The 11,835-nt window shown below is 41.7% G+C and overlaps 1 protein-coding gene across 15 annotated transcripts in view; it reads right to left on the minus strand.

Moving 5' to 3' along the window:
• Positions 1-4,395: 4,395 nt before the first annotated feature.
• LOC136433156 (protein PALS1-like) overlaps positions 4,396-11,835 on the minus strand; it is a 71,320-nt gene continuing 63,880 nt past the window's right edge. For 11 of the 15 annotated variants that reach the window (XM_066425043.1, XM_066425040.1, XM_066425041.1 and 8 more), the window contains 9 exons: positions 11,629-11,828; positions 11,094-11,146; positions 10,668-10,778; positions 10,280-10,447; positions 9,556-9,758; positions 8,084-8,140; positions 7,453-7,563; positions 6,295-6,505; positions 4,396-5,878 (listed from right to left, as the gene is read on the minus strand). In XM_066425043.1, the coding sequence (XP_066281140.1) occupies positions 6,314-6,505; positions 7,453-7,563; positions 8,084-8,140; positions 9,556-9,758; positions 10,280-10,447; positions 10,668-10,778; positions 11,094-11,146; positions 11,629-11,828 (1,095 nt within the window). In that variant the 3' untranslated portion in view covers positions 4,396-5,878; positions 6,295-6,313. Of the gene's footprint in view, positions 5,879-6,294; positions 6,506-7,452; positions 7,564-8,083; positions 8,141-8,674; positions 8,705-9,555; positions 9,759-10,279; positions 10,448-10,667; positions 10,779-11,093; positions 11,147-11,628; positions 11,829-11,835 lie in introns of all 15 variants that reach the window. The other 4 variants (XM_066425035.1, XM_066425034.1, XM_066425036.1 and 1 more) reach the window with 4 other exon arrangements.

Genomic DNA, 11,835 nt, shown 5'->3' on the forward strand with positions numbered 1-11,835 from the left:
TTGAAGAAGTGTGTCTTGTCATTACTAGTAGTACGTGTTTATTGTGACAGTGAGTGTAACATGTAACAAGTGTGGCAAGTTCGCGTTGAGATGAGTTAGCGCTCCTGAGAAGGTCGACGTGAAAAACGCGTAACGTTACATCAAATCGACGCGAACATAAATATGCTTACAGCAACCGATACATAGTCACATACGGCAAAGCATCTAGTGAAGAGCTTTCATGGTGGCACCATTTCTTATCAGGATTAGCCTACCTCTTCCCATAAAGATGGTTCTATGAAACGTGCAATGACATTGCAACTACATGTGCATGTCGCCGGCGTCACATTTCCAAGGCGACCCACAGTTTGTGTACGTTCGAACTTTGAATGTAACGGTTACATTCGAAGTTCAAACATACACAAACTGTTGACTCGGAAATGCCGTCGGCGACGTCACAAGTCAGAGGTTCTATTGACGTCTCCACGTTCGATGTTTGCTTCTGTTTACTGTTCGAAAGTCTTCGAGGTGGACAGATGTGTCTCTTCGTAAGAGCAGCTTTCAACGTCTACGAAAAATGGTTCTCAGACAAGACTATGTTTCGGGAATAAGGTTGGAGAAGTTATCTTACCTCATACGTGATGACTAGGCTGAACATTCTGCGCCATAGGTTATGTAACCGCACTTTTCAACCTCAGTTGTGATCATCCGAAATTAAGTTCTTTTGGTGACCTTGACCGAGCGCGAGTGTATTTCTAAGGCCTTCTAATGTGGTGTCATTTACGGCGGGCTATTATACACTTCGTAGAGGTTATGTTGTCTCTGCGTCAGGCCTATATACGAGTAGCAAGTAATGAAGGCAGTGGCCTTACCTCTGCTGGGAAAGTAGCGAATTACACGTAGTTCCATGCAGCGAAAGCTTGTGTTGTACAGGCTACCATTACAAAGGGTGATTGAATATATGTTCGTGGCCTGACTATGGAATAAGGTGAAGAAGTCAAATTTAGGGGCATAATTAATTAGTGTGAAGTCTTTTATCAACATCTACCAAAGTTAGAATTATTGTGGTCATTACTTTACAGTCGACGTCCTTTTCAACATCAGTAGGTAAGGCCATGCTGATTTGATTATGGATGATATCCGCGCGCGCATCAATCTTCGTCCTTTTCCTAAAATAAAAGAAAGTTTTTTAACATACTGTAGACCGTGCTATACTATATACAATATATATATACTATAGGAAGCTACAAAACGAGCAAATAGATACCGTAAATTGCAAAATTAGTCTAGAATGCCAAAATCAAAGAGGAAGATGTGAAATACCTAAAATGAAGAATTCGTTATTTGGTATACCATTCTCTGTGTGTTTAGTCATTCATTCAACTTTCCTGACCACGTAGATTTCATAATGAATTTATCTTTTTTTTTTTGAAAACTTTTTTACTTTATTTGCACGCTCGCATCAGTTTTGGGGTTCTCAGAGGGTGATCTCATTCTACGAGTCGTCATATCTATCAAGTTCGTTTAAGAAATTTGCTTCAGTTTGTCTTTGTCTAATCTTATGTAGCTTTCCTGTGGCGCTGTAATATGTTATTGTATTTTAGTGCAGCACCACTATGTCCATGTCTTTGACCCCGTTCACACTCATTTTTTTCAATCGCGATTGAAGTATGATCGCGATTGAATCGATCCGATCGCGATTGATTTTTTCAGTGTGAACGCTCCCAATCGCGATTGGAACAATCCAAAACGATCCAATCGCGATTGGATTGTAACTACCTCCGGAGGTAGTTTGATTGGATTAATCGCGATCGGATCCAATCCAATCCTATCAAATTTTGAGTGTGAACACAACTACGATTCATTCCATCGCGATCGGCGGAGATTTCGGCTGGTTCCGGGGGTGGGAGGTCATACATGCGGGTACGTGGGGTCATAGTTCGCATCGCGCGGGAAAACAAACCCAATCCGCACGTCAGATCGCTCTTTTACAACAACAACAACTTTTCATCGTCAACAATGCCCAAGAAGAAGAATAAAACTCCGTCAGTAACTTCAGCTGGTGGCAGATGGCGCGATGAGGAGACCAGGGTCCTCATCGCAATCTGGGGGAGAGAGGAGGTCCAGGCCAAACTGGGGAAATGTCACCGAAAGAGGGACATTTACCGCACCAAGTGACAATGTCTAGCGGAAAAATAGACACAAAACAAGGACAACAAGGACAACAACAACATTTACCAGATGATCGCCGATAGCATGCTTCAATCGTGCTTCAATCGCGATCGGATCACGGCGTACTTCAATCCACTTGGCGAAAAGCAGTGTGAACGCAAAAGTTTCTTTGCGTTCAATCGCGATCGGATCGAACAATCGCGATTATACTTCAATCGCGATTGAAAAAAATGACGCACCGTACTTCTGATGAAAAATGATAAATAAATATTAAGCATACGTTTGTTTCCCGTCACATTACTCACGGACTTTTAAGCTTTGTTTGGTCCAAGTTACAGTAAAGAAAGAATAATTCACCTGCAAAATAACCGTTACATAGTCACATACGCGTACGGCAAAGCATTCAATGAAGAGTTTTCAAGGTGGCACCATGTTTCTTATGTGTTGGTCTACCTCTTCCCACAAAGATGCTTTTATGAAACCTCTTTTGTACTACTATGTTGCAACTGCATGTGAACGTCGCCGACGTCATTTCCAAGGCAACAGTTTGTTTACGTTCGAACTTCGATCGAATGTAACAGTTACATTCGAAGTTCAAACGTACACAAACTGTCACCTTGGAGATGACGTCGGTGACGTTCAAGTCGGTGACGTTCTATGTTCGATGTTCAGTAGTACTTCTATTTACTGTTCGAAAGGCTTCGAGATGGGCAGATGTGTTGTTTCGTAACAGCAGCCTTTAACCTTAATTAAGGCTGAAAAACGGTTCTCAGACAAGACTATGTTTCCAATATAAGGTTGTAGAAGCTATCTTACCTCATACGTGATGGTAACGCCATTGTAAGATGAGGACAAAACTCACTTGGTCAAGGTCAACCAAAAGAACTGAAACTTCGGCTGATCACAACTGAAGTTAAGTAATTGACCTAGACCAACTGTGTTTCGTCCTCATCTTACAGTTAGTTCCGATCTAAGTTCCGGCTACAAATTACTGTTTATAGCCGAACTTCTACTGTTAGGTGTATGGTTATGGTACCGGTAGGGTAAGAATTAGGGTCGGTCGAGGTTGTGTGGAGATTGAGTTAGTGTTAGCAAGGAGGGTCTCTGTTAAACGTCCTTGGTGACATCCCCTTGACAATGCTTGACGGCGACTTAACTAATTTGTGTAAACTGTAACGCAAACGCCACTGCTAGTGGCTATAACGGGCCCTTCCCGCTATATTGAATATTTCATTTAGTACTTACGTGTACTGCAGCGGAGCTTTCTGTTTTGATATCTCGTGTTCCGGAAATACTATGGTCCTGATGTTTTAGTGGTAGATAGCTCTTTGGACAGAGAGTAAATGGCTTGGGCCCGCTAGCGGCTTTTCTAGAACTGCAGGAGCAGGTTTTGCTTCAGGCTTTGAAAGGGAATAACTCAAGAAGGGCTTGATGGATGGTCATGAATTTTGGTATCTAGATAGCTTGAGTGATGATCTACATAATTAGATACGTATTATGCAAACCAGTATCTAATTTGCATAATTAACGAGGAAAGTTTATACATCCGCCGTATTTCATAATAGGACTCTCAAACATGTGACACATGTAACTGAGGAAGAGAGAAACATTAATAGATATCAACTATGCAAACGAAGACCTCATTTGCTTAATCAATGAGAAAATACTATAACTCAAGATGGGGTTGACGAATCATTATGAGTTTTGGTTTGTAGATAGCTTAAGTGATTTTTTGTATGATAAGACGATGACTATGCAAATCAGATTCTAACTTGCATTATTAATGAGGCAATTTCAAAACCCCACCTTGTTCCATTATATGACTAATCAAATGTGACATTTGAGACTGAAGAAGAGAGGAATGTTGATAGATAGAAAATATGCAAATGAGGACCTTATTTCCATAATTAATGAGAAACTACTGGTAAATGATGGCAATTTCATACTTATGGCATTTGGAAGTTACAAGAATGTAAGCATCGTTGAATTAAATTATGGTAATAAGGACCTCATGTGCATAATTGATTATAAACGTTAGCATAACCCTCTTTGTTAAGCTCATACTTTGGACAACTTCCGTTATTTGGGTGGAGAAGATTATCAATTCCTATGATTTGTAATCGATGAGAAACACTCATGATATGTCAGTCATAAAGGTTCAAATCATTTGGCGAAGGTATGAGGTTGTGGAACTCTAGTTACTTATCATGAAAAGTGGAGCCAGGGACCACATCATGAGCCATGTAGGGATTAAATTGGTGTATTTCGAACGATAACATTCTGTACAAAGGTTACAATATTACCTTTTTTTTATTTGGCTTGGAATAACTGCTACAATTCGTCAGCAAAAAGACACTTTCATGCACGATCATCAATGAACCCAGAAAGCCTAACTACTCCTAAGGGAGCCTGCAGTTCAAGGAACTTAACTGCTGGCCACCCTGTGTGTCAGCTCCCCCTACAGGCCTTTGCTTGTACTACACCTTAACTTGTGGAGACACCTCTGTGCATGTAGGCACAATTCGCATCAATAACAATACTGAGTTCCAAACACCAGAAATAAGCTTCCGTTTCAAGGTCGTTCAAAGACATTTACAGAATTCAGTGATTTTGGCACATAATGTTTAACCTGACCTTGGGTTGTGGTTAAGGCAAGCTTCATTACATTTGGCTACCATGAACTGTAGCCAAATGCACCAGTAGGGGGTTGACACACCATCTTGTAGTTTGCTCAGAACAATTGCTGGAAAAACTCAACATTTCTAAATTCCCTCACAAACTCTTTACCTTCCAAATGTACATCCTAACAATCTACTAGTGTCGAGAGCAAGAGAACGGGTTAAGCCAAGCGGCATAAATTACTTTTTTTTGTTCAGCGTGAATCCATGGATAACTACGTCAAATATTGAAAGCAGAAAAAAAATACTGAAAAGTAACATAGCAAAAAGTCATGTCTGAACAATCCTGTGGCAACATTACATAAGTAATGAGATGGAGACGTGTATAATACAAGGGAGGCAGGTTATACAACTGCTAAACATGGGTTATAAACATTTCATATATATAAAATTTACTCTAAATTATTGCAAAAATAGCTATTATGTCCCTATCTGAAGGTTACTAAAATATTCCATCACGGATTTGGCCATACAAAAGGTGGGATGAGACAAGCCTATAATCGGCAGGTTTTACAGTGTAGGTATCAAAAATAGTTTGTCCTAGGTAAATCACTACTTGTGGCTGTGAGGTGAGTTATCCAACTGAAAGCTGAATTATCTATGGACAGGTCAGTACAATATACAAGTCTGTGGTAAGTAGTACAACATCTCAGATATCACAACTTCTCACAGTAACAACAACCAGGTGTTCTGCCAAACTTCACCTGAATCCTCTGAGATCCTCTAGTACTTGATCACATTTAATGGCTATTGGTTTCCAATTACAAATAATACTACTAACTAGCCTGTGTACAGCATACAATGCATAATATGGATACAGGATTGAAATATTCATAAGGCATTTTTCTGGTGGGACCAGTCTCTGGCACTGTACATACAAAACATTTCATCTCCACAATCGCGGAACACTTTTTTCGTCTTCCAAACATTTCTTCTTTCTTTCAATTCTTCTTCAGACAGCTTTCCCAGATCGGCTGTACACCACTGTCCCCGTTCTTTCTCTCCCTCCATCTCAGACACAGCACATCTTTCATCACTCATCTTTCATTCTTAAGGGGGAAGATGAGAAAAAATCTTCATGAGACACAGAGAAAGCTATTCTGTTCCTTGCAAACTAAATATTGTAACATCATCTAAGTAGAACTCTTTTATCAAAAAATGTCTTCATACTGCAATTCCACAACATTGGACCACAAATCTGCAAGCAAAACTTTCAGTTTAATTTCAGAAATGGAATTGTCACAATTGAGCCCATAGTATTTTCGATAAACAGGTACATTTCCACTTAACCAGTTAATCTTCCGACTAACATTGTCAAAACCATAACCTGGCAGAGGTAGCCTGAGTGTCATCCAAGTTAGTTCCAGGCTTTCCCTTCACTAGCGTTGGTAAAGGGAAACCCTGGAACTAACTTGGATGACACTCAGGCTGTGGCAGAGATAGTCCAGACCAGAAACCCCCTCACCTGCAGACCACCGTCCGTCTCACGTGCTGGAGGCAGAGCTGACCCACGATGCTGGGACCCACATGGCCTCAGTCTCCAGCCTGCCGATCTCCCGCAGCAACTCGTTGTACGCCCGGTCCAGGTCACCGTTCACGATCACGTAGTCAAAGTAGTGCCCGAAGTTGAGTTCTATGTCCCTGGCCTTCTCTATAGTCTCTCGTAACTCTTCGTCCTGTAAGAAAAGGTTACAAGTCTCATTAAGTCAGGGCTGTATCTTTCTTGTAGAATTTTGATGACAATACCATGAACGTATGTTTGTGAATGTTAGTCATCCAGGAAATTGAAGAATAACATTTTAGTTCAATCTATACCACTGCAAAGCCACAATTCTGGACCACAAATCTTCAAGCATTTTCAGTTCAGTGGCAGATATTGGATTAAATTATCATGAAAGTAGTGTCTAAAGTTCTTCTGAATTCTTTCTTTGACAAAAATGGCAAACATTTCAAAGGCTTTCAGTATTGTCTCCCTTCATTCCGTATACAGTTAGAAAAGGTCAAAAATCTCATAAGTCTTCCTTTCCTATCTCCTATTGTGATGACAATTAAGTGAAGTGTGAGGATCTGTCAAAAGGAGAAAGCTTTCTTTCTGTTGGGAAGATGGTCTAAAATCAAACATACACAAATGTCATCAGCAACATAAAATCACTTGTGTGGCCCTAGCCCAGTTGGCAGAGATCTGGCAGCTTTAGTACAGGAGAAGTCATCTGGCTGGGCGTCCTGTTCCCACAGACAGGGTGAAGACATTATCAGACTAGACAGTGTCACATACACATGGAACACATTCCTTACTAGTGGAACAGGGGGCAGTGAACCTGGGAAATCCATGAGGAAGCCAGCAGACACTATATTGTACCTATAATCCCTTTTCAAAATGATCTGTGGATGAAAGGTCACTCAGGGAGGTAAAATGATAATTCCAGAATCAGACAGCGCAACAGGCTCTACATTTGGCACATCTACAAGTTCCCAGGCAGCAGTCTCTACCATAGAATATACAGTACATGCATGTCAACTGCAGCTCAATAGTAGCAGCCAGGGGGGCTCATAATTCAATCAGTTGTTTTTTTAACACAAGACAAACCTACGAATGGATATTCAAGGTAATTCAAATCTCTACCTTTGGATGGTCCCCCATCTTGTTCCTGAGTTGTCGTAACTTCTCCAGCCCTGGCGGCGCCACAAAAACAATGAAGGGCTTCAGGTCTGAACTCTTCAGGATTTTCAGCGCCTGTTTTACAAGGGTTTAACACAGGGGTTAGCAGAGTATCTTGAGCTAGTAACTGTTAAAATAGACACCTAACATTATTCACCAAAGTTAAGATTCCAAAACATAATAATGTACCAAGCATGCAGTGCACTTATGCTTCAAACTGTCTTTGATATAACACCATGAAAAGTGTCAGCTGTTCTAAAAAAAACAATGCAGGGGCCAAGAGGCAAAACAAAATAATACGGGATCAACTGTCTTTGCCTCCAATTTTGTTTTTCTTAGAACAGCAGCCTTAACAATACCTTGACCCACTAATAAGTCACAAGATTCTAAACTACCTGCAAAGCGAGTACAAAACAACTACATTTCTAATGCTGACATACCAAACCACCACTAAGGCTAATGCACTGAACCTTTCTACTTAAACACTTTGTACCAAACACCAAGACTTTGAAAGGAAGAGGCAACAAAAAGCTGTATCAATTATTTTCTATGCTTGATTTAAAGCATTGTTTGTGGATATGATGACATGACAAACCCAGCAGATGGTTCGTCCACTGCGGGGCCCGGCCAGCCCTTGATGTGGCCTGTGAAGCTGATTTTACAACACAACCTTGTTGTTTATTTTCTGTTTATCTATTCACACTTAATTCACCTCTCTTTTGTCTCAAAAGAGGTTTAATTTCTGCAAATGTGTCTAAGCAGCATTGCAATATGATTCCAATATACATGTAGCACAGCACATGTCACCATGAGGTGTGAATGGCATTGTTGAGGCCAGTCACCCTGCTCTGTTCCGTAGCTACCATAAAGGGCTCAAGCTGGCTGACGCAAAAAAGGATTCGGGTTCAAGGACCCAAAAGTTGGATTTCACTGCCTCTCCCTTTTATTGCTGCATGCAACAGAGACTTCTTTTCTCTATAGCAGTGCTGACAAGGTATGCTAGTTGTGAGGGTGGTTCTACTGTGGTGCAGGCAAAGGTTATGGGGAGGTTTGACTGTTGATCCAACACAAGGGAAACCAAAAGGTTGGGTAAGAGTTGGATGAACAGTTAAACCTGTATAGTGATTCTACCAACACAGAAGGACTTTCATGCGAACGAGCAAAGGTTAGTGACGGTGATACAAACCCTGATTAGTGCTACCGCTGGCTGATCGTCCTGCACAAGCAAGCAGCAGGGAGAGAAGCGGAAGCTTGTGTTCAAGGTCATACTTTGCACAAGGTCAACAACAATCAGACTACTCACAGACTATGCTCTGGCCATATGATGGCCTTCTGGGTCTCCTTTATGTTTGTTAACACAACAATTGTAGTGAAACTATAAGTAGCAGTTACAACAAGCAGCAAATGACAACATAAAAATTTAAAGAAGTTGTGCTATGGTGCTGATGGCGATGACAAAACATGCTTGTGGTTTAGATATTGCAGTGAAACAACAATCACATGCCACAACACAACAAAACAACATCAGTACGAACTGTGAATCAACAGCAGTGAACATGAACAACATGGAAGATCCTACAGTTGTAAGTGATAATTATCTCATGGAGCTAACCTCCATCAGTGTAGCTACCTGAGGCAAACTCAAAACAAACCCCTGAACTTAGTGTTCCTGGCGTACACAGTAGTGATGTACCACCATATATTCTGCTTCGGGTATTGCAAGCTAGCAATAAGTACATCCCTTTCTAGATCATTACACCACACAAACCTGGTTCTATGGAAGATATCTGAGCAGATTTTTATATGTTTCTCCAAAGAAATGAAGCATCAAGTCTTTGACTGATGGCAACAATACACAAGAATGCTTGCAGCCTGATATTAAGTTACCTTAAATTAGTTTTAGTCAGCCGTTTCAAAAAGAAAGTTAAGCGATCATTTTGGAAAAATGAGACACCAAATATGCCATCGCCAACAGATCAAAGATTTTGTTCCCTTTCCCAGATAATGTTCATAAAATCCAGTTTGTGTGTCCTGATGGCCTGTACACCAGCCATGTGGGCAGCTCACCTGAGGGTGGAGGTTAAGTACGCAGACTTTGTTGCTGTTGATGACCCTGCGGATGGCCTCCAGGCTGGTGCCGTAGATGTTCTTCTCGTACTCGCCGTGCTCCACAAACTTCCCCGAAAGGATGTCCTGCTCGAACTGGCCCCGCGGGATGAAGTGGTAATCCTTCCCATCAACCTCCTGGTCCTTACGGCTCCGACTCGTGTCTGAGATGAGGACAACAAATGAGGCAATGGGTTACCATGACAACTGGTCACTAAAAGAACAGTGTAACAGGACTGGTTACCTGGACAACTGGTTACCATGATTGCTAACCAGGCAAAGAGGTTACTCAACAATAGACTTTCAATATAGATTCAGAGAAAATCTTAGCTTTGTAACTTAAAATGTTTTCTTACATTACATATGTTCCAAATGAATGCTCTTTGCGATCAATTATATGACTAAGAATAATAATAATTCTGTTAACATGTTTTTGCTTCCTTCCACAGGTACATGTACATGTTGTACTGTAATTCTTAATTTGTTAACAGTAACTTGCTTTTAGCTACTTTCACAGTCACTATTCAACCAGTACAATTTTCTCATTGCAAATATTTGATCACTTTTACTGCTGAGGCAAGAACTTTGTTTCCACCGTCAAAATCAAATCCCTTTCCCCCCAATTGGTAAAATTACGGACCACAATATTATCATTAAATGGATTTCCAGTATATGAGTGACTCACGTGGCACTGCTGCCGTGTACTTCTCAGGGTCGCTCTCCATGAGGCGCTGTCGGAGCTCGTGCCGCCCCACGTTGGGAGGACCAATCAGCACCACCGGTCTCCTGCTGTCTCCTGGCTGCTGGTACAGCACAACCTCCTCATACGTCAGGATCTCCTCAAGGTCATAGTCTGTGAACATACAAACAGTTAAATAAACATGCTAGAATCTCCTCAAGGTCATAGTATAGGAACAAACAATGAGAAATACACAAATAAAATGACTACACTTCACACTTGTCTAAGCTTCCTTGGTCTAACATCTCTGTTTGAGAGGTACATGTCTTTGTACTCACTAGCCTTGCTAACACTGCAAAAAGACAATAGGGTTCCATTTGGGAAGTGGACCAACCTTCATTCTGCGCAGCGTTGTACAGCACCTTCTTCTTTTTCTTCTTCTTGTTCTTCTTGGCACACAGTAGCTTGCCTGGGGGAGGAGAACCCACACCTACATTCAGCCCTCCTGAAGAAGAAACTCTGCATGGTATCTACGCCCGTTATGCCACACTGCAGGGGTTAGCTCGGGTGAGTCGTAGTGCCCGTCAAGCAGTTACTCTGCCTTTTTTCTCGTTTAAAAACTGTGTTTGTGAATAACAGACTGAGAAGCAGTGTGGCAGCCCCAAGAGATTACAAGAGGACAGAGCCCGTAAACCGTGTGTGTTAGTGTTTTAGTGTTTGCAAAGCTTGTCATTTTTGGCCCAAACTGCAAGTCCAGAACACAGCAACCTGAACTACTCAATCCACCCCGAGTGTTGAAGACCTACAGTAAGATCCTTACCTTTCTTCTTTGGTTCTTTGTCATCCTCTAATGTTTGCTTCATGGCTTCTCTCCTGTGAAGGGACACATTGAGAATTCCTGTTTATATCATGAAACATTGGTGGAATTTGGAAGACAGAATCCTGCAAATGCCTGGTTCAGCAAGAATGGTATTAACTTGTGGTCAAACTTCAATCTATCCACCCAACACAAACAAGAACTCTTGACCCATCATGTTTCTGTCTTCTTTAGCAATAATGGCCTGCATATTCCCAATTACAGAACATGACAAAAACATCAGAATCATCATGTTTCCCTAGGCTATGGACCATAAACCATTACACCTGGACAAGGCTCAAACATCCCTCAAACAGAGAGTGCACAAAGTTTTGAGTGTGGAACAAGGCTTGATGATCACTTTATCTAAAAAAGCATATCTACTGCCATTGCCCTGCTGCCTAGCCCCATTACCAATAGAGGATTGGGTGCCAAACAGCTACTTCAGCATGCTAAAGGTTAACTCTAAGGATAGAGATGAACTGAAAGCCAAACATACTGTTGCTGGAAGCTCCTGCTGGGCACCAGCCCGGCCAGACTCTGGTCCTCCTCCCCCTCGCGGAAGGACTGCCACCAGTTGGGGTCGTCCTGGTTCACGATGTGCAGGATGTCTCCCTTCTGGAACGACAGGCCCAGCTCACGGCACGGGATGTACATGTCGTCCAGAGGGTCGTAGTCAAAGTGTGCCCTAACATGCACCTGCAAG

Source organism: Branchiostoma lanceolatum, chromosome 4 (assembly GCF_035083965.1).
Source record: "Branchiostoma lanceolatum isolate klBraLanc5 chromosome 4, klBraLanc5.hap2, whole genome shotgun sequence".
In the NCBI taxonomy this organism is placed as follows: domain Eukaryota; kingdom Metazoa; phylum Chordata; class Leptocardii; order Amphioxiformes; family Branchiostomatidae; genus Branchiostoma; species Branchiostoma lanceolatum.